This window comes from Ovis aries, chromosome 24, assembly GCF_016772045.2.
Source record: "Ovis aries strain OAR_USU_Benz2616 breed Rambouillet chromosome 24, ARS-UI_Ramb_v3.0, whole genome shotgun sequence".
In the NCBI taxonomy this organism is placed as follows: Eukaryota; Metazoa; Chordata; class Mammalia; order Artiodactyla; family Bovidae; genus Ovis; species Ovis aries.
Window position 1 is genome coordinate 42,322,422 of NC_056077.1, and position 27,213 is coordinate 42,349,634.

General features: G+C 65.8%; 1 protein-coding gene across 9 annotated transcripts in view; it reads left to right on the forward strand.

Annotated features, from left to right (window-relative positions):
- Positions 1-26,428, forward strand: part of PRKAR1B (protein kinase cAMP-dependent type I regulatory subunit beta) — a 78,714-nt gene extending 52,286 nt beyond the window's left edge. For 8 of the 9 annotated variants that reach the window (XM_042240053.1, XM_042240047.1, XM_042240046.1 and 5 more), the window contains 5 exons: positions 4,182-4,340; positions 9,056-9,116; positions 14,289-14,410; positions 25,052-25,133; positions 25,283-26,428. In XM_042240053.1, the coding sequence (XP_042095987.1) occupies positions 4,182-4,340; positions 9,056-9,116; positions 14,289-14,410; positions 25,052-25,133; positions 25,283-25,455 (597 nt within the window). In that variant the 3' untranslated portion in view covers positions 25,456-26,428. Of the gene's footprint in view, positions 1-4,181; positions 4,341-9,055; positions 9,117-14,288; positions 14,411-20,138; positions 22,014-25,051; positions 25,134-25,282 lie in introns of those variants that run through there. The other variant, XM_042240052.2, reaches the window with a different exon arrangement.
- The last annotated feature ends 785 nt before the right edge of the window (positions 26,429-27,213 follow it).

Sequence of the window (27,213 nt, forward strand, 5' to 3'; positions counted from 1 at the left end):
GGAGTGTGAGGTTTGCAGGGGAGGGCCGAGAGCGTGGCAGGTCCACGGAGTGAACCGAGCTGGTGGCCGGTCACCGGGGAGAGGATGCTGACCCCACGTCATCACCCACGTGGTTCGGGCTCCGCAGATGGGGTCCAGCAGAGAGGCCTGGGGGAGCTGCTGTCAAGCAAAATGGGCCGGTCAGCCCCCGACCCCGCCAGGCTCTTGGACTAAAGAGGCCTGAGGCTCGTGACCCGGTTTACCCTGGAAGAGCGGCTGCAGGCCTGGGCTCACCTGCCCAGACACTCCCGCTCTTTGTGGCTGGAGCCCGGGACGCGGCGGAGCTGGGCCATTAACTTTTCTCATCGCCTGTGGAACCAAAAACAACAGCGGCTGGCACGCCCGGCTTGCTTCCTCGCCCAGGTGGCTCCGGGTTACGTGGGAAATACCTGCAGGAGGGGCGGGTCTGAGGTCGCAGGACTCCACCCCCTCCAGTGAGTGGATCACTCGGTGACTGTCTCCGCTTACCCGGTTGCTTCAGAGGATTTTCTGTTTTCTGTGGCGTCGCATGTTGAACTGAAGTGTCCTTGTGGGTAGGAGCAGGCGGGCAGGCAGCCTCACGTGTTCTCGCTGCCTGGATCGGTGGGGCTGGGAGCGTCTGAAGCCCCCCCGTGAGGGTGGCTCTGCTTTGGGGGTGTCATCGAGCAGGTTGCTGTGTCTCGGCCACCACCTCCACCTCTGTCCAAAGTTGGAACGTGAACTGGTCCATGGTGGGTGGGCATCAGCGTCACCTGTGACGTCCTGGACCACACCCCTGGGGCTCTGGGTTGATAGGTCGTTGTTGGGGCGCAGGTTCCCAGGTGATGCTGTGCACCTGGTCTGCAGACCACCCGTCAAGCATCCTGGCCAGCGTCTGGGGTCCCCTCGCTGACCCTTGTTCCCCTCTGGGTGGCCCAAGCTGGGCTCCGGCTGTAGCGGGGGCGCGTCCTGGCTGTGAGCTGGCCTCAGCCCTGCTGGAACCTTCAGTGTTCCCGAGACACACCTCTCCCCGTGTGGCCTGCACCCCGTGGCCCCCCACGTGGCCTCTCTGCATGGCCTCCCCACACGGTCTTGCCGCACTCGGATCCTCCGAGTCCAGTCCTGCCTCGGGCTTCTTGCACGTCCTGGCCCGTCTCCCTCCAGCTCTCTTCACCCCTGGTCTTTGCACAGGACCCCTTGGGCTGGGCTCGAGTCTCCCCTCAACAGTCTCGTGTGGTGGCTCTTCCCCGGATCCTCTTCCTCCTTTCTCTCCGGTGCCTGCAGCTTGTTTTAAGGACGGTTGAAAGTGAAAAAGTCACTCAGTCGTGTCCTGCTGTTCACGACCCCATGGACTACAGTCCATGGGCTTCTCCAGGCCAGAACACTGGAGTGGGCAGCCTTTCCCCTCTCCAGGCGCTCTTCCCAGCCCAGGGGTGGAGCCCAGGTCTCCCGCGTTGCGGGCGGGCTCTTCACCAGCTGAGCCCCCAGGGACGCCTTGAGGACGGTCACACCTGGATAATCATCGCTGAGCCGCTGGTCAGTGAGCCCCTGTGAGCTGGAATCCGTGTGCTTCCTGCTGCCGAAGCCGGCGGTGAGAACACGCAGGGCGCCCCAGTGCTGGGGTGACCTTGGGTGACAGTGGCTGAATAAGGCGGCAGGAACAGCGGATGGGGCGTCGGGTCTGCCTGGAGACCTGCAGCGGCGGCGGGAGCGTGGGTGCAGCCAGCGCAGCCTCCCACCCCTCCCCTACACAAGAGGGAGCAACAAAAATGCTACCGAGCCCGGGCAGCCCGTTGCGTGCCAGCCGGGCTGGGGCCGGGGCCGTGCGGCCGTGCTAAAGGCAGCCAGGGCCCCGAGAAGGACGGGCCTTTGTGCTCGGGGGCGGCCTGGCCCCTCCTCGGCTCCGCACAATGCTTCTCTCTCAGGACTCTGAGGATGCGGTCGGGGCTCTGTGAGGAAAGGGGTCCTCACGGGCCCCAGGGACGCGCTCTGGCCCGGGTGCCCTTGCTGGGGTGTGCCTGGAGTGCAGCTGCCTGCCCTCTCTCTGGGGTGTACCCTGGGAAAGTGGGGCTGCTAAGCACCTGCCCTGCTCCCGGGGGCCCTGTCTCGTCGGGGGTGATGGGCCGGCGCCCGAGGCAGTGGCTCCTCGTTCCCGCGAGGCCGCGGCGCTGTGGTGACCCGGAGCCAAGGGGGAGGGCGAGCTGGTGCAGACTGGGGGTGCTGCTCAGTGGGTCGGGGGTCCCCACCTTGCCTCACACATGAGAGAGGAGGCATTGAGTCACCCGCCAGGAGGTTCGCGGCCACGTCGGAGCTGAGGCTGGGCGGCGTCCATCACTCACAGATGGTACTGGTGCGGCCGTGAGAACCACGGGCCAAACCCAGCACTCAGGGTGCAGCGCGGGGGCCCAGGCCAGCCGCCCCACGGACACCCTCAGGCACGGAGCACCGGAGAGTCCTGGGAGATCCTGGCGCCCGGAGACGCTCAGCACCTAAGCTGGGTGGCGGGAGAGCTCGGCGCTGCACACATGGGGGCGTGTCCAGGCAGAGAGGGCGCTACAGACGCGTGAGCCCCTTGCGGGCTCTGCGGACACGTCGCGCCAGCCCCGTGCGCTCTGCAGACACGCGAGCCCCACGCAGGCTCTACAGACACGACACGTGAGCCCCGTGTGCTCTGCAGACGCGACGTGCGAGCCCCGTGCACTCTGCAGACACGCGAGCCCCACGCAGGCTCTACAGACATGACACGTGAGCCCCGTGCGCTCTGCAGACACGACGTAAGCCCCGTGCGCTCTGCCAACACGTGAGCCCTGTTTGCGGAGGGCCATCCAGGCCGGCCCCGGTCGCCATGACCACCTCTGCGTGGACTCTGGTCCCTTTGGGACAACCGGAGTCTCCAGGGACGCGCCGGTGGAGAGCGTCTCGGGGCAGAGCCTGGCTGATACGCGCCCTCCCTATGGGAGGACGGGCCTCGCCCTGGCCCCAGGGCCTCGCTGCTGTGTCTCCTGGCTCCTGGCGGGGTTGGGCGGGCCGGCGCTCGCGGGAGGAGGTCCCCGCCTGTCCTATCGCACCCCCAGCGCCCTGTGCGCAGCAGGCCAGCCCTTCTCCCCACCCTGCTCACATCGCACACAGTATCACCGGTGTGGCGTCCACAGACTAGCGACTCTGAGCCTCAGTCTTGGCCAAGATAATGCGCCATTGAGTCAGCAATAATCGCTTCCATGATTCGCCGCAGTCCATTCTTCCCCAACACGCACGCTTTTTGCCAATGGGAGCCATTCTCCAAGCCCATTGACACCGAGGCGATGAACAGAGGTTGTGTTAGTTGATAGTGAGCGAGCCCACATAATGAACAATCCGGGCCATTCTGGCAGGACGCGGACCTGCAGCCAGCACACAGTCGCGACGCTGTACCGGGCCACCGCCCGCGCCAGCTGAAAGGGAACCTTGTCCGCCTCCAGGCTCAGCCCTGGGCGCTGGCCTCCGCTCCCATTGACAGCAGGCCTGGGTGCTTGGGCGCTGCCCGAGGGGCGGGGGGGGCCCGGGGGGGCCGCGGGGCCTGCGGGTGGAGGTGAGCGAGGGCCCAGGCTACTTGGAGCCTGGGACAGACGGGAGGGCAGCTTGTGAACGAGGCAGCTGGGTTGGAGGGGTCGCCTGGGTGGGGCACGAGCATCCTGACAGGGTGGCGCCTGGTGGGGTCTCCGGGTGAGGAGTGGAGTGCAGCCTGGCCTGGGAGGTGGGGGTCCTGAGCGTTGCGTCCGCCAGGGGCCTGGCCGGGGTCGGCGCTGACAGCGCCTCCATCTTTGTGCCTGTCCAGCCTCGGTCCGGGTGGGACTGGGCGTGAGGTGGGCACCTTGGCTGGTCCTGGGCTGGGCAGAGCACAGCCGAGTCCCATGTCGGGGTGCAGGGACCTCCTGCCCCCCCCCGGGGGTGCTGTGGGGGGCTCCCCATGCAGCAAGTGGCAGTGTGACCCCGGCCCCCAGGCCCTGTGCCCTGCAGGAGTGCGTGGGCAGAGGGTGGGTGACCCCTGGCCCCCGACACTGTCCCCTGACCCCAGGCCCCCGACACTGTCCCCTGACCCCAGGCCCCCGACACTGTCCCCTGACCCCTGGCCCCCGACACTGTCCCCGACCCCCGACACTGTCCCCTGACCCCAGGCCCCCGACACTGTCCCCTGACCCCTGCAGGTGTACGTGAACGGAGAGTGGGTGACCAGCATCAGTGAAGGCGGGAGCTTTGGGGAGCTGGCCCTCATCTATGGCACCCCCAGGGCAGCGACCGTGAAGGCCAAGACGGACCTCAAGCTCTGGGGCATTGACCGGGACAGCTACCGGCGGATCCTCATGGTGAGTGAGTGAGCGGTGCCTCAGGGGTGCCCCACCAGGGCTGGGAGGGCACCAGTTGAGTCTGACACCCGCCAAGCATCTCACAGGAACCCCGGTTGTGGCCGGGTGGGATGAGGCGGGATGAGATGGGGGGCGGGTGTTGGGGAGGTTCTGGAAATTTACCCAAAAGACAGGCAGGCAGCTGGGGGCCCCTTTGCTCTCCTTCCCCTTCTCCTTACAACAGTCTGGAGTGTGGCGGTGATGGCTGGAGCTCCAGCTGCCTTTCTGTGCCGTAAGGTAATTTTCCTCCAGGGGGGTGGAGTGAGTTCCCAGGAGGAGCCCAGCGACTGCTGGGACAGCGAGGAGGACCACAGCCCTGGGCAGGACGCAGGCCCCTCGGCTTCCTTACCGGGCAACAGTCATCTTAGGTTTTCTTATGTGCAGCCACCTCCTCTCTTCCCGTGTTGGGCGTAGGCGCACACGCCTGTGCGTGCTGCGGTGGGGCTCTTGGGAACAACAGGGCCCGTGTTTTCCGAGGGCTCTGGAGATGAGCTCCTGGGCGGAGGGGGCCCTTCCCAGGCAGTGGCGGCTGGGCCTTCCCCTGCCCACTCAGCGTTCATCCCACACACTCACTGCCTGCTCCTCTGCTGGGGCCTGCCAGGGGCGGGGAGGCTGACGTGCTGGGGGAGGGGATGGCAGAGCAGACGTGTCTCCTGGCGACAGTCTCCAGAGAGGGTGACAGAGCAGAAAGGCAGGTGGGGGCAGGGCCCGCTGCTTCACGGGAAGCCCGAAGCCCCTCCCCAAGGTCCCCTGTGGCAAGGCAGTGTTGAGAGAGGCCTGCAGCGGGGAGCCCTTGGCCGTCCGGGAGGAGAGTGTCTGCGCAGTGGGGGCAGCCGCTGCCGAGGCCCTGGGGTGCAGGCCTGGCTGGCGTGTGCGTGGACCAGTGAGGAAGTGGCCAGGATGCCGGGTCTCGGCAGGAGGCGGTGGTGGGAGGGCCGGGTCCTTGGGCCCTCAGCCCCCGGGGGTCCTGGACTCAGACCCCCACTGCCAGGTGCCCCTGCAGGGGTGTGGGCAGAGGAGTGGCAGGGGCCACCCCGGGCCTTCCGGGTGAGGGTGGAGAGCCTTCCAGACTGGGCAGGGCGAGGGGAGTCGGGAGGCCCTGGCTGGCTGCACTGGTCTGGGGGAGTCCCCTCATGGCCCAGGGCCCTGGCCCGCGGCCCCTGGGAGCCGAGTGCCGGCTCGTCGAGGGAGTCGCGCTCCTTGGCTATCACCTTCCCCGGGGGACTGCTGGCCTGGGTGCTTTTCTGGGCTGGTAAGGGTGGTGCTGGCGGGCCTGGGCTGAGTGCAGCCCCCAGCAGTGGGGGAAGGTGTCTGCTCGGAGCTGACTCCTGTGGGCCTGCAATCCAGGGGCCCTGCCGGCCTGGCGGGAGGTCACTGAAGGAACGCCGTGCCAGGAGACCCGGGGGCTGCACGTGCCCTTGCCACGGGCCCTCAGGCCTCGGTCGTCTCCCAAAGACCAGCTGGGCTCCGCGGCTTCGGGGGGACTGTGGTGGGGGCTCCAGGATGTTCAGGACAGGCCCTGCGCGCTCAGTCCCGGCTGAGCCTGCACAGCGGTCTGGCCCCAGGGGCCCCTCTAGAGGGTCCCACTGTCGCGCCTGGTCCTTGTGATGCGCTGGGGTCCAGTTCAGTCCTGGAGGCCTCTGTTTCATGCAGCCCCTCGTCCACACACTCTGGGGTCATCCGCTGGGCGCCCGCCGTGTGCCCGGAGGCCCTGCCCCGCCCTGCCCAGCGAGGCCCGTCCTTGAGGAATGCGGCCCCCTCTCTTTGGCCTCAAACCTGCCCGGTCCTGCCTCCCCCGAGGGCGCCCTCCCCCGTGCTGGCGTGCTGGCGGCTCCGCGCACCTGGCCCCGTTGCATAAGCCATTGTCCCCCCCCCCCCGCCCCCGTCCATACCCGGTCGTTCTTGGCTGTGGGGTTTCTGTGCCTGGAACCTTATATTCAGGGAAGTTCCCAAACCACCAAGGCAGCCGGCGCTTCCTCTGTTTTAATTCTGGATCCCTGGGCACTAAGAATAGCCGTGGCCGTGCCTGGAGCCGGTGGAGCCCTGCGTTTCGGGAGGAAAATGACAGTGCGGCCCACTCGGAAGGGAGTGTCCGTGACGGCGTCCGTTTCTGCATCAGACTGCGGCCTGGGCGGATGCGGGTGTGCCTGCCGCGCGATGAATGGAGCCTGAGCTGGACATGCGTGGGGGATGCCGGGTGGGGGCTGGTGTCTCCAGGGAGAGGACCACCCACCTTTGAACCCATGCACGCCCGTCCGGGACGTGCCCTGGCTCTGCGTGGTATAGACGGATGGATGGAGCTTGGTGAGACCAGCCACACCTGCCGCTTCTGAGCAGAGTGGGGCCTTCTCCCCGGGGCCCCGGACAGGGCCCAGGGCCCCCAGACTTCTCTCCTTCGAGCGCCGGGAGCGCTTGTTCATCCTGACTCTTTCATGAGGCCCCCAGTTGGAGCTGGTGTGTGTAGCATCCTGTCGCAGAGGCTGGGCCGGGGGCTCCAGAGCCCCGCTTGCCCGGGGTGACCCAAGACCCTCGGGACCGTGTCCTGGGCCCCCACCCCACGTGTTTGGGCCCCTGCTCCCAACCGTGAGGGAGGGCCGCAGAGCCTAGGGCCCACTCCTTGTGGGAGCCCGCCAGGTGGTGGGGAGCTTTGTTTCACGCTGCAGGGCCGGCTGGGCCTTCGTGTGTAGGGGACAGCGTGCTCGGAGCAGTCGGTCCAGCTTGTAGAGTCACCTTAGCCGCGTAGATGCCTCCTCAGCCTGGCGGGTCCGCACCGTCCCCCGAGCTGCACCCCGAGTGCCCGGCAGGCAGAAGCGCTGCGAACGCTCTGGGCTCAGGAGTCAGGGGTTGGGGGTCAGGAGCCTCCAGGGTCCTCGGGCAGTGCTGTCCAGGGTGTGTGCGCTTTGACCAGAGCCCTGCTGTCCCCCGGGACCCAGGTCCCCTGCCTGTCCTCAGCGCCAGCTCACACCGTGCGGCTGGGACAGGGCAGGGGGTCTGCGTGGACGCTTTCGGTTCCTGTCTTAGGACAGACCTGCCCCTGGGCCCGCAGGGAGCAGCAGCAGGAGCCTCCCTCTGGGCAGTGGGTTCGGGGTGGCCTCAGGCTGTGCCAGGCGGTCGGGGCTGGGAGGGGTGTGCCCCTTGCTGGCAGTGGGGCGGGCCACCAGGAAGCGCGGTCTGCCCCCCGCCCATCCGTCGGGGTCAGTGGGGGTCCGGCTTTGCTGTGCTGGGGGGCGGGCGTGTGACGGATGGTGGCTGGAGGGGTCGCAGGGGCCTCGAGGTGTAGGTGCTGCGTGGGGGGTGTAGGTGGTCTCGGCCCACCGGGACCACAGCGCAGACGTGGAAACAGGCCGAGACTGCAGGTACCAGGGAGGTGCCAGGGCCTGCTCATGCCGGTGGCCTGGGTCCTGTGAGCAGCGCTCGGGACGCAGGTCCAGGCCCCACTAGCATCTCCCGCGTGGCCTCGGGCAGGCCCTGTCCTGGCGCTGGGGGTCCGTGTGGCGCCATCTCACCAGGCATGAAGCCCCCTGAGCTGCTGGCAGACAAGCCCCCAGGTGGGGATCCTGCCGGCAACCCCCCCACCCCGCCTCACCCTGGAGGAGAGCTCCAACGGGAGGCCCCTTGGCCTGTCTGTGGGGCGGGTCTCCCCGCCCGAGGGTCCCGGGCGGCCGCCTCCAGCTGTCGTCCTGCGGTGGGAGACGGATGGGCCGGTTGTGGTGGCTTTAATGTCTGGGGTTGCCGGGCAAACACGCCTGCATTCCAGCGGGCGGGCGTAGCTGCCGGGAGGTCAGTGGGAATATAAATTATCCTTCAAAGAAACGCCTTTCTCTGGGCCGGCGGGGTCTGAGGTGGCTCAGCTCCGGCTGGGGGCTGTGCTGAGCTGAGCAAGCCGCCCCCGTGAGCGTCCAGACCTGCCGCCTGCGGACACACCAGGCCCCACGAGCCCTGGGTTCTGCCGCTGGCCTCCCAGACGCCGTATCCCCTGCACAGCCACCACCAAGCGCGTCAGAAGCCTGGTCCCTGCCCTCTTGGTCAGCTACGAGGGCGTCTTGGATCCCAGCCCTGTGGGGGCTCTGCTGGATGAAGGCCCCCCAGGGAGTCTCTGGGCTTCTTGGGGGCAGGCCGGGAACCTCCATAATTCTGAAATTGAGACGCCGCCTTTGCTATGCTGGTCTGGCCCCGAACCAGGGAATCATGGGAGTTGACAGGGAGGTGGAGCCCCGGGGCTAGGAGGCTGGGGTCCCCCCACCAGGCCGGTTCACTGATGTTTGCTCACCTAGCCTTCACGGAGTCCTGTGGGGACAGGAATTAGGATACCCCGTTGTCCAGATGAGGAAACCGAGGCTCAGGGTGGGCAGCTGGTCAGGGCGTGAGGATGTCTAGTGAGGGGTGGGCTTTGGGCCCAGTGCTTCTGTAGCCCCTTGAAGGTCGGCCTCGTGGCGCCCCTTCCCGCGTGAGTCTGGGTGAGGCTGTGGGTCGTGTGAGACCCCGGGGGGAGTAGGTGGTCTGGGCTCCGTGGCGGCAGCCCCTCAGACCCCTGCTCGCTTGAGGGGCTTGTGGGACACGGAACGCCCCGAGGGCCTCCTTTCAGGGGTTCAGGGTCACGTGGGGATTTGGAGAACGTGGGAGGGGCTGGGGCGCGGAGCCCTCTGAACACCTGCTTCTCTGTCTCCTCCCCGCAGGGCAGCACGCTGAGGAAGCGCAGGATGTACGAGAAGTTTCTCAGCAAGGTCTCCATCCTGGGTGTGTGCCTGCCCACGCGCTGTGCACGCCCGGGACACACGTGTGCACACAGGTTCAGAAACGCGCTCGCGTGTGCAGACACACGCACACACGCTCACACGTGCAGACACGCACACACGCTCACACGTGCAGACACGCGCACACATGCTCACACGTGCAGACACGCACACACATGCTCACACGTACAGACACGCACACACATGCTCACACGTGCACACGTGCACACACGTGCACACAGGTTCAGACACGCGCTCGCGTGTGCAGACACACGCACACACATGCGCACACGTGCAGACATGTGCTCACACGTGCACACGCGTGCTCACGTGCGTGCAGTGCCCCCCCACGCACGCGCATTGTGCATGCAGGCGTGTGGGTCCCCATGGACACGCACACACGCACTGTCGGGCGTCTGCCTCTGCCCCTCCATGCTGTGTGTGTCCATCTGTCCACCATCGGAGCCGCTCTGCCCATGCTGGTCTGCTGGAGACAGGTCTGGAGACCTGCTTGGGGGTTTCCTCTGTGGGTGTCCCCTGCTTTTCTCGTCTTGGGGTCTGACAGACACATCGACCCCGTCCCCACTGACGGTGGGGAGTGTCACAAAGGCCCCCCGGCAGCGTCTTTTTGCTGTTTGGACCTTGCTCTGAGGTTCAGGATGGAGCGCTGTTGTCCGGCCCAGTCGCCCAGCGGTGCAGCGTCTCCACACCTGTGTGAGGCGCTTGGGAATTCCGGGTCAGGGTGTGAGTGTGTGTCGAGCAGCTCTGGTTAAGGGCCAGGAGGGCGACCTGCTGGGCAAAGTGTCGGCTCAGAGCTGAGGCCCTGGGAGACCACAGGGAATAACCGTCCAGAAACAGTTCCTGGGGGAACATCTCAGCCTTAAGCCTCAGGCTGGACGCGGGTTTGTGGGTGCAAGTGGCAAGTGAGGCTCAGCCTCCTTGTCTGAGAACCTGTGGGCTGAGGAGGAGAAAAAAGGCGCAGATTCTGGGGCGCTAGGGCGGCAAGGAGGCAAGAGCACACGAAGAGGAAGCGGCAGTCTCTTCAGTAAGCGGCGCCGGGAAAGGCGGGCAGCTGCCTGTAAGAGAGTGAAGTTAGGGCTTCCTGGCGGCTCAGTGCAGCAGTCGCAGCTCCGATCCCTGGTCCAGGAGGGTCTCACGTGCCACAGGGCAACCAAGTCCGTGCGCCACAGCTACTGAGCCTATGTCCAGAGCCGGCAGCCGGAAGGACTGAGGCCCGAGACCGTGGAGCCGGAGCCTGCTCTCCCCAACGAGAGGAGTCACAGTGAGAAGCCTGGTCGCCGCAGCCGGAGAAAAGCCAGGCAGAAGCAGCAGAGACCCAGCCAGCCAGAGATGCATAAACAGACAAGCCCTTAAAGAGAATGACGTCAAAACATTCTCCAGCACCACCTCCTGAAGCCCTCAAGATGGAGGGAAGGCCCACGTGCCAGGCTGGAGGCAGTAGCACTCCTGGAGGAGCACAGGCGGAACTCTCTCTGACATAAACCTGAGCAGTATCTTTTTGGCTTCATCTGCTAGAGTAATGGAAATAAAAACAAGAATGAACAAATGGGACCTAATTAAACTTAAAAGCCTTTGCATAGCAAAGGAGGCCGTAAACGAAATAAAAAGACAACCTGCAGACTGGGAGAAAATCCCTGTGAATGATGCAGTAGGCTAGGGGTGAGTTTCCCAAATACGCAGACAGCTCATAGAGCTCAGCGCAAAAACAGCAAACAGCCCAATCGACAGTGGGCAGAGATCTAAACAGACTTTTCTTCAGAGAGGACACAGAGATGGCCAACAGGCACACGAAAAAGACGCTTCCAACTTTGCTCATTCTTAAAGAATGCAAGCCGGAACTACAGGGAGCGACCACCTCACACGGTCAGAATGGCCGTCGTCAGAAAGTCTACGGATAAACTAGGGGAGGGTGTGAGAAGGGAGCCCCCTGCACCATTGTGGTTTAGGGGAGGGTGTGAGAAGGGAGCCCCCTGCACCATTGGTGGTTTAGGGGAGGGTGTGAGAAGGGAGCCCCCTGCACCATTGGTGGGACTGTAAGTTGGTGTGAGATTCCTCAATAGACTGAAAATAGAGCCACCACACGATCCAGAAGCCTGGGCGTATATCCAGACAAAACTGTAATGAAAAAGATGGGCGTGGCCGTGTGCCTGGCAGCATTAGTCACGATAGCAAAGACATGTCCGTCGACAGATGAAGGGACACAGAACACACACACACACACACACACACACACACACGCACGCGCGCGGTGGAATATTACTCAGCCATAAAAAGAATGAACAGCGCCATTCGCAGCGACATTCGTGGACCTGGAGATGATTGCACGAAGTGAAGAAAGCCAGGAGGAGGAAGGAAAATCCTATATGATGTCACTAGCATGTGGAACCTAAGAAACGAACTTATTTGCAGAACAGAAAGATGTTCACAGACATAGAAAACGGACTATGGTTAGGGGTGGGGTGGAGGGGAAATGAGGAGTTCGGGATTAGCAGATACGCATCGCTACATATAAGCTAGATGGCCAGCAGGCCCTACAGCAGAGCGCAGGGAACTGTATTCATACCTTGTAATAACCTATAAGGGAAAACTTTGAAAAAAGAATGCATAGGTATAGCTGAATCGCTTTGCTATGCGCCTGAAACTCAGAGCATTGTAAATCAAGTGTGAAAGGAAAGTGTTCGCTACTCAGTCATGTCCGACTCTTGGTGACCCCATGGACTGTCCATGTTGAGTCCATGGAATTCTCCAGGCAAGAACACTGGAGTGGGTAGCCTTTCCCTTTTCCAGGGGATCTTCCCCACCCAGGGATCAAACCCAGGTCTCCTGCATTGCCGGCAGATTCTTTGCCATCTGAGCTACCAGGGAAGATGGATAAAAATCAACTATACTTTGGTTTTAAAAATGGTTAATTAAAAACAGGGACATGGATGCGGATGGTCCTTTCAGCAATTCTGACAATGACAAGAAGATGGAAAGAACCTAAAATCTGTCATCACAGGAAGGGACTCGCGCCCGGGTGTCTGTGGTGCAGGGTTGTCTCCAGTGAGGCACGTGGGCGAGGCCTCTGCACGTCAACACGTGTCAGGACGGGGCGGAGACTCGTGTGTGCCTGCACAGTTTGGGCAGCGCTGCATGGTGTTTACAAAGCTGCATCACGGTAAAGGTGTGAGGCCACCGATGGGAGGAAACCAACCAAACCCTTGAAGATTAACAAAAGAATTCCACCAAATCCTTAATAGTCGCAGCCTCTGGGGAAGGAGAGCGAGCTCAGGCTGAGACGCAGGGACTGGGTCCTGTCAGTGCAGAGTGTCTGAGGAGCAGCTCCGAAGCGGCCGTGGCCAGGTGGTTCTGCGATTCCACTCGGGACGGATGCTGCCTGTGCTGGCCGTTCCAATGTTCTGAGTATTTTTTCCACTTTACAACGGGAAGGGCACGTCTGTGGAGTCAGGGCCCTGGGCGCTGTGAGCAGTGGGGGCAGGCTGCCTGCCCGGGGCGGCCCTGCAGCTCCTCGGGCTTCCCGGGGGGGCAGAGACGTCCCGACCTCATTTCCCAGGGAAGAAGCAAGCTGCAGGCCGGGGCAGGAGCGCGAGGTCTCCCTGAAGGAGAGCGGGTCGGGCTCGGGGCCGGAGGGCCGTGTCCTCCCGGAGCCTGGCCCCCGGCAGGCCCCTTCTCAGCAGGGTGCCTGCCGCTCCCTTGGCTGTGCCGGGGGGCACCTTCGGGGCACCTCTGGCGTTTCCTGGGGGATTTCCACCGCGTTCCCCGGCAGCATGGAGGCTCCCCTAGAAGGGCTGCGTTGGGGTGACCCCACGTGGGCTGACCGTCTGCACCTGGAGCTGAGCACAGCAAAAGTGCCCTGAAGCGTCCACCTCGGAGGTCAGGGCCAAGGAGTCGCCCACCAGCTTCTCCGACCCTTCTCTCCTGGGATTTGCATCGTCGGGGAGGAAGCCCTGATTCTCGGACCTCGGGATGTTCAAGGTCTCAAGTGTAATAGAAAAGCCTGCTGATCAAACATGAGGAAGTGAGCTTCCTGAGCCAGAGGCTGTAAAGTCAGAGGCTCTCGTCGCCTTGGAAGGAGACCAAACGCCAGTCACGCGTTTACCGGCACCGGTTTCCTCGTGGGGACAGACCGTGGTCCCTGCCAGAGTCACCTGCGGTCACGCGGGGGCCCCGCCGCCTCCTGCGGGCGTGGGGCGCGGATTGCGGGGCTGGTCCCACCCAGGGCGGCGGCTGGCGGGCAGCCTGCTGCCAGGGGCTCCCCACCTTCCCTGCCGCCCGCAACAGAGGCGCCGCTCCAGCCCGGGCTCGGTCAGAAGCCTGTGCTTCGGGATGTGCGGCCCTGGCATGGGCTGTTGAGCCGAGAGTCCCTGCCCCTAGGCGGGCCCCGAGATAGATGGCCTGCCGTGTGTTTCAGCGGCTGATGCGCGAGTGAGTGCTGAGCACAGGCCAGAGAAGTTTCTTTGACCGAGAAAGAACCGATCAGGCGATCGTTAATTTCTTATAAAAGAGGAGCTGGTTATTGTGTTCCCTTCCAGAGGGCTGAGAGGGGATGATGATGGGGAGGGAAGGCGCGAGGGAGCGGGGGAGGGTGCAGAACTCGGGAGCCTTAACCTTGCCACTGGACCGAAGTATCTTGACCTGAAATAACGGAAGGTGGTCCACACCTCCGTCACAACGTAAACTCGGCCGTGTGCTCTTCGGCGGCGCTGAATGGTGTTTCAGAAACAGCGAATGGCTTCAGCCTCTGAATTATTTAAACCCCTGAGCAGCCTGAGTGCCGAGCTGTGATTGCATTGTTCGCAAAACTCCAGGCAGCTCTGTTCTCTCAAAGATAAAAGCATTTCAGCCCAGGTTACGCTGGACACACGCCCGCGGCCCCTCGTTCCGTGTTTACGCTGAGCCCGTGGTTGGTGTGGGCCAGGCCCGGTCTGGGTTCTGCGCCCTCGTGCCCTTGCTGGGCCGTGGCTGCCTCCTGGCCCCACGCACTCGTGGGGAAGCCTGCGCTCCTGCGCAGACAGGTGCTGTCTTGTCCATCCCTGTGAGTTAGCAAAGCCTCGTCGCCCCAGGCCTGGCCACGTGGGCGTTTCCCGAGGTGGTCTGGGGAGGGGCACTGCCCCCGGACTCCCCGGCCTCCCGTGACCTCTGTGTCCCCCCTCAGCATCCCTGGAGAAGTGGGAGCGTCTGACGGTGGCCGATGCCCTGGAGCCTGTGCGGTTTGAAGATGGAGAGAAGATTGTTGTCCAGGGTCAGCCCGGGGACGACTTCTTCATCATCACGGAGGTGAGTCCAGCTCGGGCGGGCGGGGGCCCCCGCAGCAGCTCTAGCCAGGGGGGCTGTGGAGTCAGGGGTGAGGCCTGGTCTGCACGCGCCACCCTGCCCGGCGCTCCATGCCCACCGCCTCCGTCGGCCGTGTGGACAGCGGCCTCGGGCCCCCACCGGCGTCCTCGCCCTGGGACCCACGGGTCTGCCCTGGCCCCCAGGCCACCCCACGCAGATGTTACGGAGACCAGACATACCAGCCGAGCACGTGAAGCTGGGGGCCCGGGCTTGGTCGAGGGAGGGGAGAGGCTGCCCCGAATGGGACCCAGGGGGCTGTGTGCATCCTCGCAGGGGAAGCGTGTGAGCTGGGGGCCCGGGAGGGTCTCCCCATGTGGCTTCTCACAACCATGTGAACTGGCTGTGGTCCCCGGTCGAGTTTGGTGTGAGAGGTGGGCACCAGCTTCTCTCACCTGGGCCCGTGTGAGTCACCGGCCGGCCCGCCGCCCCCTCCCCCGCGGTGACAGCTGGCTCTGCCGTAATCCGTGGCGGCTACGCTCAGCCTGCCGCTGACGGGCACGGGCAGCTGCGGAGCCGCGTGTCCCCCCACCTGGGGCCGGGGCTTGGCCGTGGTCCCCGGAGAGGAGCCACAGCCGTCCTGGGGTGGACGGGGGCGGGGGGGGGGCGCCTGGCTGTGCGGCCCTCCCCGTGACGCAGGCCGAAAACTATGTGGGTCTGGCTTGCTCCCTGCTGCGCCGGGCCTCCTGGTGGGAAGGGTTTCTGTCGCCCGCCCGCCGGGAAAGCGCGTGCTCCAGCCCCGCGAGCTGCTCTCAGAGATCAGGCGCTCACAGCACTGTGGAGGCCAAGAGAGGGTCCCTGAGCCGTCCAGGGAGAGCCAACCCCGCCTGGGGGCGGTGCAGAGAGGGCACAACCCGGGGACGGGGGACCGGCACCCCCGGCTTGGAGCCACCGTCTCAGTTTGAAACAGCGGAAGGGGGCTCCCTGGCTGCTTTGCGTGAGCGTGCGTCCTCCCACGAGCGGTCCCCTTCGGTGCCTCAGGCCACACGCTCGCCCCGTGGCCGGGGGTCCTGGGGGGCTTGCCCTGGACTCCTGCAGAAGCTCCTCCTGGGAGAGTGCCTGCGGTTCTTCTAGCTGCCTGCCTGGCTGCTCCCATGGGAGCCGTCGGAAGGCTGAAGGGTCAGGAGAACGGCCACAGGAGGGTCTCGAGGGGGCGGCCACAAGCTTCACCGTGTGCACTTGGGAACGGGGCCGGCCACCTTCCAGTCCTGGCGCCGGGCGCACCAGAGCCCCTGGGCCGGGCTGGGGAGCCGTCCACAGGAAGCCTTCCTGCCCTGGGGCGGGAGACTCATTCGGCAATCAGGTTTCTTGAAAGAAAGGGAAAGAACCCCAGACAAAACAAATTACGATTCCTGCCGGCGCAGTCTCCGCTCCATAGACCGAGAGGTGGCACCCTGCGTGTCAGCCCCGGCTCCGGCTGTGGCCTCACAGAAGGCTCCCGCCTGCTGGCGCCAGAGGTGACCCCACGGGTGGAGCCTCAGCCTCACTCGGAGCACCTCCAGGGCCTTCCTCCCAGGACTCAGCTGCTCCCGTCCCTGCAGGTCCCGGTCCTGCCGTCGGATCCTCCTGCAAGCCCACAGACGCGCCGGGGTCTGGCTCGCGGTTTCTGGAGCGCGTTCCAGCAGAAAGTTGCGTTCTCCGAACACAGCCCAGGGGGGTGCGGTGTGCACTGGCTTGCACTGTGGGCTTTCCTTTCTAAACATTTAAATTGTCAGTATTTGAAAATCAGGCTGAGTGCCGACGAATTGGTGCTTTTGAACTGTGGTGTTGGAGAAGACTCTTGAGAGTCCCTTGGACTGCAGGGAGATCCAGCCAGTCCCTCCTAAAGGAGATCAGCCCTGGGTGCTCATTGGAAGGACTGATGCTGAAGCTGAAGCTGCAACACTTTGGCCAACTGATGTGAAGAGCTGACTCACTGGAGAAGACTCTGATGCTGGGACGGGTTGGGGCAGGAGGAGGGGATGGCAGAGGATGAGATGGCTGGATGGCACCACCGGCTCGATGGACGTGGGTCTGTGCGAGTTCCCGGAGACAGTGAAGGAGAGACGAGCCTGGCGTGCTGCAGGCACGGGGTCCCGGAGGCAGAGGCTCCTGAGGACTCAAGGGCAGCGGAGCCATGCTCCACGCGAGAACTCGGGTCGGCCTCTGGACCGGCGCCCCTGCCCGGCTGCTGCTTGCCGCCTGGGTGCCGTGCCCCTCGCCGTGCGCCTCTGTACCCGCCACCGCGCCTCGCTCTGGGCTCTGCACTCGATTGCAGGCCGCTGAGTTTGCAGCTTGGTTCTTGTGCTCTTGAGGCTGAGGGGAGGAGAGCAACTCTCTGGGGCCAAGGGCTGCGCGTCGGGTCCACGGCCACAGAGCTGTGTCAGCTGGACCTGCGGGGTCCTCACGGAGCCTCGGCAACTGGGGCTTCCAGGGCGCGCCCCTCCCCCCCCCCCCCCGCCCCCCCCCCCCCGCCCCGCCGAGGACCCGCGGAGAGCAGCTGGAGGGCCCCACAGGCTCCACTGCATGGGACCCCCACGGTGGGGTGCGACTGTGTGTGAGGGAGGTGTGCGCGCTGCCTCCCGTGCTCCCCGGGGTCCCTTGGGCCCCTTCTGCTGGAGAGGCAGGTGGATGCTGGCCGCTTGTCTCGGCTGCTCCGGGGCCTGAGGTTTCTTGGCGCTTCCGTTAGAGGCCGTGAAAGCCGAGCTGTGGTCGTCTTCGGGGGCACACCTGCCACCACAGTGTGGTCTGTGTTCCGGGCAGCGGGAGGTGGGGCAGGGGCCTCCCCGGGGGCCCTGACGCCTCCTGCACAAAAGCTGTCCGCGGGAGCCTTGGGAGAGCGACTCCGGGCTCTGTGGGAGCTTGGCTGTGTGGCTGAGCCCCCCTGCTGACTGGGTGGTGGAGGTCGGGGAAGGGCGTGGGGGGCTGACTCCAGGAACGGCGGCGGTGCTGGCCCTGGAGGGTAACCCAGCCCCCTCGGAAGGTGCAGCTTTCACAGCATCGTGCGATGTATTTGAAGTGGCCTCCTTGGCAACTTGGGTATTTTTTGCTTTTCTTCTGTGATCCACCAAACTGAGGAAGTCACGGTGGGGCCTCGGGGTTCGCAGGCGTCACGGGCTCAGAACTGAAGGGCAGGCTGAGCGTCTGCAGCCTCACGCCGTGTTTCCTGCCTGTGGCCCCGGCCACCTCTGAGGGGGGCGCAGTATCTCCCCACGCCAGCCCTGTGCTCCCCCGAGCCCCCCGTGACCCTGATTCCTCTGGAGGATGTGCTGGAGCGTCTGAGTAGATCCCTTATGCAGGCTGTTTGCTTGTTTGTACAATTCGGTGTGGCCTCAGCCCACAAAGCAGACAGCCAGACAGGAAAGGACGTTTGCCCTGTGGATGTGCCGGGAAGGACCCAGGCTGCTGGACCCAGGGGCCTGGTCCAACGTGGGTCTCCAGGTGTTTCTGCAAAGGTGTTTCTCTGATGCAGTTGACACCGACATCCGCTGACCTGGAGGCCGGGCCCCCAGCTCCGTGAGGAGCGGGGAGTGTGGACTGGCGGGGCCCTGCCCCCTCGGGGTGGACCTGAGGCCGTGCCGGGTGCGGGCTGCCCTGGCGCTGCTGCTGCTCACCCCCGCCTTCCGCCAGGCCTCTGTCTGCCCCCTGCTCTTCAGGTGGGTGCAGGCTGCCCTGGGCGCTGCGTCCCCCGTGTGAGGGGCTGGCAGGGACCCCCACCTGCACAGACGTGAGGACCAGCCCCTGCACACACTGGGCGCGGCATTGCCAACGCCTGCTGGGTGCCTGCCGGGGCTCAGTGGGCCCCGGGGCCTCTGCCAGGCCTGCGGCGGGCGCTCCTTGTCTCTGGGCTCTGCGTCACGCCAGCCGTCTCTGAGGCCGTGGGGGCCTGCCAGCCCCTTGGACAGTGGACCCCAGCGCTCCAGGAGTGTGTTCTCTGGAGGCCAGAGCAGGCATGCGGCCGTCAACCTGGGGCCGCTCGGACATGAGGACAGAAGGCACAGTGGGTCTCCCGGGGCCTGGCCAGCGGCTGAATGTGGAGTCCGAGGCAGCCCGGCCACTCTGCGACCCCGTCTAGTCACCGAGGCCCTGAAGCACCTGGTGGCCCGCGGGTTCTTGGCCACTGACGGCGGGAGCGCAGGGCTCCTGGAAGCGTCTGCAGGACAGAGCCCGGGGGGCTGCCCAGGGAGGGGGCTGGCAGGCGGGGCCTGGTGAGGAGCATGGGCCGCCTGCAGCCCTGGGGACTCAGTTTACCCCCGGAAGGACTCTGGGCACAGGCCGAGGGCCGGCCTGGGTCTCAGTCCTCGGTCCTGACGCAGCCCACCCTGTGGGTGACTCCACGCGGCAGAGCCTCGGGGGCCCTGTGGGCAGCTGGGCAGAGCCGGTTCCCTCCAGCCTGCTCCCACAGCCAGGAGGCATTGCCATGGAAACCCAAGGCTGGACGCAGCTCCTCTCTTTGCAAATCACTTTTGTGAACGTCCCTGACGTTGACGCGACCGCTGAGCGGCCACTTCGAAGCCGTCTCTGGAGGGGCCTCTGTGTTCACCGTCATCTCGGGAACTTTCAGGGAGACACCCAAAAGCCCCACTGTGCGCCGGGCCGAGGCTCAGTGACCTGCGGGGACGGTGGCTGCCGCTGGGCCGTGTGCGGGGTGTTCGCTGAGGTGGGAGAACCACTGGCTGCAGACCTGCCCTGGTCCCATGCGGAGACGGGGAGGCCGGGGTGGAGCCGGGGCCCGTGCTCCGGTGGGCTGCGTATGGACGTGTGAGTGGAAGTCCTCCAAGTGGGGAAGGTGGGCGGGGTGTCCAGAGGAACCTCAGGCCCAAGGCTATGGCGGGCAGGCGCGGGGGCAGGCCGAACCAGACCACTGCCCTACAGACAAGGGCTTTGGATGCCCTCCGAGACACCCTGCAAGGGCAGGGACGTTGTGTCCAGCTGCCCAGGCTTCTTAGGAGCTGGACGACGGCAGCGGTCCCGCCCGGGACTCCCGGCTCCTGGGGGGCCTCCTGTGGGCCCAGGGGTCTGCCTGTCCTGGACCCCTGCTCCTCACCACGGGCCTGTCTGATGGCTCGCCCTGCCCCTCCGCTGCCAGATGACGGCCTTCAAGGCTCAGCCGCAGGGGCCCCACAGGGAGGTGCCTGAGGGCAGCCCACATCTGCGAGGTCCTGCCGTGGTAGGTGCCAGACTCTCGTGTCCGGGGAGAGAGCGGGGCCTGAGGTGTTGGAGCATGGCTGTCTCGGTCCAGAGGCAGCAGGAAGACACTCTCCGCTTCTGGGCTGAACCAGGGGAGTGCTTTTCCAGAAGCCTGGCTGGGCCAAGCGCCTTCTGCCTGCATGTCCACCCGCCCCGCCCACTCAGCTGTCTGTCATCCCTGCCGGCTCGGTCTCCAGCACCCGGAGGGCTCCCATCTGGACCGCGTCCATTCTGCGTCTCTGAAGGGTGGCTTCAGTTCACAGCAACGTGGAGGGAACGTACGGAGGTCCGCCCTGCACGGCCTCCCCACCAGGCAGCCCTGCCCGGCTGTGGGCCTCCCTGCACGCGTCCCCGCAGCCCAGCCCGGGCACTCAGGCCCTCATCGGCCACCACTGCATCACACGAGCGGCCTCCCTGCTGGGAGAAGCCTCACGCCGTCCCTGCCCGCCTGGCGCTCCCACGCTGGTGCCCAGCTCTTCAGCATCCCCCGGTTCCCCTTTTCCAGGTGGTCCTGCAGCTGGAATCACGGGGTCTGAGGCTGTCTCTTGCCAGTGCCTTTCATCCAGTGATCTGCGTGCGCGCTTCCTCCGTGGCTCTCCAGGGCTGGACGGCTCACTGTTTCTAGTGCCGAGTACAGTCTACCGTCTGGACGTCGGTGGCATGCAGCTACCCAGCTGCGTCTGACTCTGTGGGCCCCGCAGACGGCCGCGCGCTGGGCTCCCCCGTCCTTTGCCAGTCTGCGTATCTGTCACCTTCGGAAAGGCCCTTTGGTTGCTTCCAGGTCTTGACACTTAAGAAGGAAGCTTCTCCGAGCATCTCTGTGCTGGTTCTTGTGGCCTCATGACTTCAGCCTCGTCCTCTGAGCAGGTTCCGAGGAGCTCCATGCACTGCCGTCTCTTGAGGTGGCGACCCCCGTCTGGTGTCTGCTCGCTGCTTGAGCATGCCTCTGCTGACCGTCTGCGGGGCTCTCATGCCCAGATGGCACAGCCCCTGTCTTGGGCGGCTCTGATGTCCCCTGCGAGGGTCAGAGGAGCCCAGGGGGCTCCTGGGTCCTAATTCATCGCCCAGTGGCCTCGTCCTCTGGGGGCCAGTCCTCTGGGAGCCCCCTTTTATAGGTCCTAGCCTGTGCACCTCAGTCGCCCTTTCCTTGGGGAGGACAGCTCCCAGCGCCAGCCACGTGGGCACTCCTAGGCGCCAGACGACCTGACCGCGTCCCCCTGTGAGCCGTCCAGCTCTGCTTTCCCAGGTCCTCGAGGCGGTGGCGTTCCCAGACCACAGACGTGGATCCTGAGGTCCCGTTTGCTCCCCAGCACCAGCGGGGGCAGAGATGAGCAGTGTGCACAGACCGTGGCCGTAGAGGGAGACCCTGCAGACGCGCCGTCCTGGACAGATCAGCCTGTGGGAGTGTCAGCCCCCACCCCCGCCGCTGCCCGCTGGCTGGGGGGGCGCGGCCCGAGGGCGGCTACCCTCCCAGTCTCAGCCAGGCTGCCCTGGGCCTGCGCGCCTGGCTCCCCGTGTCTGGCCGTGGCCGGAAGCCTGCCCGTCCTGCAGGTGAGGCAACTGAGGTTTGGGCGGTGCCTGGCTCTCCCCGGTGGCCAGCGTGCGGAGGAGCCAGGCCTGAGCCGCGGGAGCTGTGCGGGGCTGGCCCAGGCTGCATCGGGGCGCTGCCGGTGGGGCTTCCTGTACCTGCACCCATGTCCCTTCTCTCAGTCGCGCTTTAATTTATGGGAAGTGATGCCAGTTCCAGTTTATGGCTGTGACGTTGTTATTTTTAAATATATATTTGTTGAAATAAGTGCATTCCCCTGGTGGCTCGGAGGATAAAGAATCCGCTTGCAGTGCAAGAGACCCCGATTCAATCCCTGGGTTGGGAAGATCCCCTGGAGAAGGGAATGACCACCCACTCCAGCGTTCTGGCCTGGAGAATCCCAGGGACAGAGGAGCCTGGCGGTCTATAGTCCATGGGGTCATAAAGAATCAGACGCGGCCGAGCGACTGACATCTTCACAGCTTCTTTTTGTTTTCCCTGAATTTGGCGTCAGTGGGCCCTGAGCCTGAGTTCTCACTGCAAGGCGGGCCAGGGCTCAGATTCACCCCTGTGCACTGAGAGGCACATGTGTCCCTTCCCTCGCTGGGCTGGACACGCACGAGGGCTGCGACAGACTCCGGTCTGTGCCCAGCGGCTGGGAGCCGGGGGCGGGGGTCGTCTCTCTCCCTGGACGCCGTCTGCCCAGCCCCTAACCCGACCCCCTGGGGTTGCACCCCGGGCGCTGACCCGTCTGCCCTGTTGCCGCAGAGTTCTGGGGGCGCCTGCGGGTTCTGGGGTGCCTGTGGGTTCTGGGGGCGGCTGCGGGTTCTGGGGTGCCTGCGGGTTCTGGGGGCAGCTGCGGGTTCGGGGGTGCCTGTGGGTTCGGGGGGCGCCTGTGGGTTCGGGGCGCCTGCAGGTTCTGGGGCGCCTGTGGGTTCTGGGGGCGCCTGCTGGTCCTCACTGGTCAGTTCTCTTAGTCCTTAAGTGGCATCCGGCTCACAAGCCAGAGGCCTAGGTGACGGCCTGCAGGATGGGGGGACCCTAAGGGGGCGAGGCTGCCCTCCCTGCCTCGCTGGGCGCAGTCCCCACGGCCGGAACCACGATTCCCGACGGCCATCACCTGCACTGCTGGGGGCTCTGGGCCGGGCTGGGAGGTGGTTTTGGGGAGCAGGAAGCCCGAGGCACTGCTTCAACGAGCGCATCCCCTCAACCTTGGCTGCTCCCTGTCTCGTAAAGGTCATGCGTGCCCATTGTCGAAACCAGAGTTGATTTGGGTTTTGCCTCTGTAGAAAAATTTCAAACATGAAAAATGTTTTAAGGAAAACGGGTCTCTTGTGATAACCCATCTCCCCCAGGCTCTGGCAGGGACGTTCTTCCCGTGCGTCCTCCCGGGCAGACTCCTCTGTGACCCGGTTTATTTTGAGAGCTGGGCTAGAGTCAGTGAGTGAGAAGTTTGGGGAATGTGGCCTGGATCCTGGCGAGTGTGTTTTTCCAGCCCCCAGAGTTCCGGTGCTCAGTCCCTGGAGGACGTCTGCGCTGCCTTTTCTGCCGTCTGGGAAAGGAGCTTGGACGGGCCGGCTGCTCCGGGCCCGTGATGGTCTCTCTGGGGTGGGAAGAGCTGGGCGTGTGCTGGGCATGCCGGGGCCCATGTCGTGGGAACGCCGGGCCCTGCTGGCCGAGGCCGCACCCCGCCGAGCCCATCTGTGCGTTTCCCTCGCTCCCGCCCCGGGCTTGCTGGCTGTACCTTCCCAGGACAGGGACTGTCTGCCTTTGCATCAGGGCCCGCGGTGGTGGATGGTCAGCCTTGGCTGCTGAAACGGAGACCCCGGGGCTGCTGCGGAGCTTCCCTGCCTCGTGAAGCAGTGACCCAGGGTCATCGCGGGCACCCGGGGCGCGTGGCCCTGTCCTGTGGCCCAGCTGCCCAGGCACCGGGGGCAGACGTTCCCTGGTGGAGGCGGGGCTGCGGCAGCATGGCCTGGGTCTATGGGCGTCTCACCCAGGGAGCACTCGCGGCAGGGGGCGTCGGCCCAAGGAGCACTCCCGGCCGGGGGGGGGTCCAGCCCAGGGAGCACTCCCGGGTCAGGGGTTTCCGGCCCAAGGAGCACTCCCGGCGGGGGGGGGGTCCGGCCCAGGGAGCACTCGCGGGGGGGGGTCGGCCCAGGGAGCACTCCCGGCGGGGGGGGTTTCCGGCTTAAGGAGCACTCCTGGCGGGGGGGGGGGGCCGGCCCAGGGAGCACTCGCGGGGGGGGGGTGTCCGGCCAAGGGAGCACTCCCGGGTCGGGGGTTTCTGGCCCAAGGAGCACTCCCGGCGGGGGGCGGGGTCCGGCCCAGGGAGCACTCCCGGCGGGGGGGGGTCGGCCCAGGGAGGACTCGCGGGGGGGGTCGGCCCAGGAGCACTCCCGGCGGGGGGGGGGTCGGCCCAGGGAGGACTCGCGGGGGGGGGGTCGGCCCAGGGAGCACTCCCGGCGGGGGGATTTCCGGCTTAAGGAGCACTCCCGGCGGGGGGCGGGGTCCGGCCCAGGGAGCACTCCCGGTGGGGGGGGGTCAGCCCAGGGAGCACTCCCGGCAGGGGGGGGGTCCGGCCCAGGGAGCACTCCCGGCGGGGAGGGGGGTCGGCCCAGGGAGCACTCCCGGCGGGGGGGGTCTCGGCCCAGGGAGGACTCGCGGGGGGGGGGGTCGGCCCAGGGAGCACTCCCGGCGGGGGGGGGGTCGGCCCAGGGAGGACTCGCGGGGGGGGGGGCGGCCCAGGGAGCACTCCCGGCGGGGCGGGGGGTCCGGCCCAGGGAGCACTCCCGGCGGCGGGGGGGGGGTCGGCCCAGGGAGGACTCGCGGGGGGGGGGTCGGCCCAGGGAGCACTCCCGGGTGGGTGGAGAAGTCTGCTCATTCCAGGTCCCTCTGTCTGTCCACCAGCATCGTAAACACCCCAGACGCCTGGGAGCCGAGAGGCCCTGGGGCCGGAAGGGGCCAGAATGGGGCTGCCCAGGGCCAGAGGTCCAGGCCTGGCGGGCGCTGGCAGGGTCTTCTGACTGCGTCTCGTAGCTTGGGCAGAAGGGTTCACTCATTAACCCGGCTGCGGCCGGGCCAGCACGCATGTTTCTGGGTCCTGGTGAGCCGAGTCCACGGGGAGACAGACTGTGCTCGTCTGTGTGGCCAGGGTGTTGGCTCTGGCTGTCCAGACTGGGAACACGCGTGAGCAGCAGGTAGCCGAGGGCCTGGTGGGCGCGAGAGGACCCCGGTGCCACAGGAACCTTGTCCTGGGGCCCCAGCTGCTTGGCCGTGCTGCGGACGTGCCCCGCTGGGGGCCAGCATGGATACAGAGGGCGCTGTGTCCATCTGCGTGGCTCAGAGCCGCTGGAGACCGTGCAGGCCGGTGGGGCGGCTGGGGAGGCCTCGCCCTGACTCCTCAGCTGCGTGGGGAAGACCCCAGTTTGGACGAGGCTCCAGCCCCCGACCCCAGGCGACAGGCCAGGGACTCTGCATTTGGAAGCCCCCAGGGCTGGCTGTGGCCGCTGAAGCTGCGTCTCAGGTGTGGGCTGTGGCCTCACTCATCGCTGAGCCTCGGGGTCTGCAGGCGCCCCGTCACCGCGCAGGCGGAGCGCGACCCCCAGGCCACACTGCCCCGGTCCTTGAGACTTAGGCCAAGGTTGGCTGGGGGGAGTGCTGCCCAAGAGATGGCCCTAGGTTCTGCCGGCACCCGGCCCAGGGGGTGGCCAGGGTGTGCCCTGCGCCGAGCACGGCTCCCGGAGCCTGCACCTTGCTCCAGGTGGGGGCGTGCGGAGCTGGCAGAAGGGGGTTGCAGACAGGACCCCCGGGGGTGAGCCCAGGAACCCCCACCCTGGCCCGCTGGGCCCTGGCTGGCTGGCCCTCACGCGCGCCCTTGGCCTCTGCAGGGCGCGGCTTCGGTCCTGCAGCGCCGGTCCCCCAGCGAGGAGTATGTGGAGGTCGGGCGCCTCGGGCCCTCTGACTACTTCGGTGAGTGCGGGCTCTCTCCCGGGGGGGTGGCCAGCTTGCGGGGCCCCAGCAGGGCCTGGGCGGGGGCGGGGGAGTCCCGGGAGGCCTGGGCGCCGTCCCCCTGGGGAGGGCACCCCGATGCCCGCAGCCCTGATGCCCCTCGCCCCCAGGGGAGATCGCGCTTCTCCTGAATCGGCCCCGGGCAGCCACGGTGGTGGCCCGGGGGCCCCTCAAGTGCGTGAAGCTGGACCGGCCCCGCTTCGAGCGCGTGCTGGGGCCCTGCTCCGAGATCCTCAAGAGAAACATCCAGCGCTACAACAGCTTCATCTCGCTCACCGTCTGAGCGCCCTCCTGCCCTCCGGGAATAAGCGCGGTGCCTCCCGGAAGGCAGCCCTCTCCCCGCCTCCCTGCCCCGACCCCCTCGAGGCCCCTCTCAGGGAGCCCGGCCCCCACCCCATCTCCCGCAGCGCAGGCAGCTCCCTGGCCCAGGCCTGGTGACATGACGCCGCTGGGCTGCAGTTGGTCTGGGGCGATGACGTCCCTGTTCTTGGAGCTGGAAGCTGAGGCTGCAAAACTCAAGCCCCTCCCTCAGACGTGTGCCTCCCTCAAGATGCCAGAGCTGGAGATGCTCTGGTGGCTTCAGCCAGGCTTGGCCTCGGAGCAGGGTGTGGGGTGGTGAACTTCCCCTCTTCTGGAAAGCCCGGCACACCAGCCAGTTTGCCTGACCATCAGGGCGGGGGCTGTCTCGCTGGGCCAGGATGCCCAGCAAAGGAAGGCCCCGCTGTTTGAGTCTGGGGCTTCCCCAGGCATGGGAGGCCTGCCCCCTGGGTCAGGAGGAGCCCCGCTGCCCCCGCTGCTCCACAAAGCAGCCTCTTGGAGACTTGGAGGGGGTGCAGGGACCTTCTGAGCACGTTCCGGACGCAGCTGTGAGCCACCTTCCCGCAGACAGGCCTCCGCTACTGGGAGCATCGCCCTGGGAAGGCGGGTGTCCGAGCCTCTCCCCGAGCAGGAGCGTGTGTCAGGCCAGCCCACGGCTCGCACACCTAGGTCATCCATCGATTGACTGCCCCCCGGAAGTGCCGTCGGGCCTGCTCCCAGCGGAGCGGGAGCGGCCGGGGCCTGTGGGCATGGGTGGCCTGAAGTGCCAGCGAGACGCCATGGTTACCCCGGTCGGCCCCGCCGTGCAACCTGGGGAGCTGCCCAGTCCAAGGGGACCCCTGCTTTGCCTCTGAGTGTCTCTGTGGTGTGTGAGCCCTACCCTGTTCATCACGATGTTCCGAATGCCGCATGTGTTATTAAATGTGTAGTGAAGTTCAGCTGCCCGACTCCGGGTTTCGGTCTGAAATTTTTAGAGAAGACTTTCTTCCTTTGGTCTGTCTCTATTCTGGTCAAATAGTCATAAAACTTAGCATCTTAACCATTTGCAACCTCAGGGGCGTTAAGCGCGTTCATACAGAACTTTCTCACCTTCCCAGCCTGAGACCCTGTCCCCGTGGACGCTGACGCCCCTCCCCCAGCCCCGGCCCCCTCCTGTCTGTCTCCGTGGCCCTGACTCCTCCGGGACCTCAGAACTGGGGTCAGACAGTGTCTGTCCTTCCGTGTCTGGCTCATTTCACGGCTGTGTCCTCAAGGTTCACACGCGATGGAGCCGGGCCAGCATTTCCTTCCTTCTCAGGCTTGAATCACATCCCGTGTGAGCGTGGACCGCGTTTTGTCTCCATTCACCCCGCTGATGGCGATGGTCCCTGGGGCTTTCAGCCGCCTGCCACCGTTATAGCTGACGAGCTGGCTGCAGCCCCCAGGGGGCGGGGTGCTGGCAGCTTTCAGGGTGTGAAGCCGTGCAGCAGGAAGCAGGCCCCGGGCCCACCCTGGGGGACCACGCTCTGACAGCCTGGGGGCAAGTTTCTGAGCAGTGGCTCGGGAAGGGGCTGACGCTGGGGAGCACGTGCCGTCTGATCCTCCTGTCCAGACTTCGGGGAGCAGTAGGCCTGCGCCTCCCCTAGGACGGCCGGCTCAAGACCACAGTCTACGGTCCCACCACGCGGGGTGCATGTCGGCTGCGCCATTCCCAGAGAGCCCTCAGGCTAGCTTTCAGGCTCCT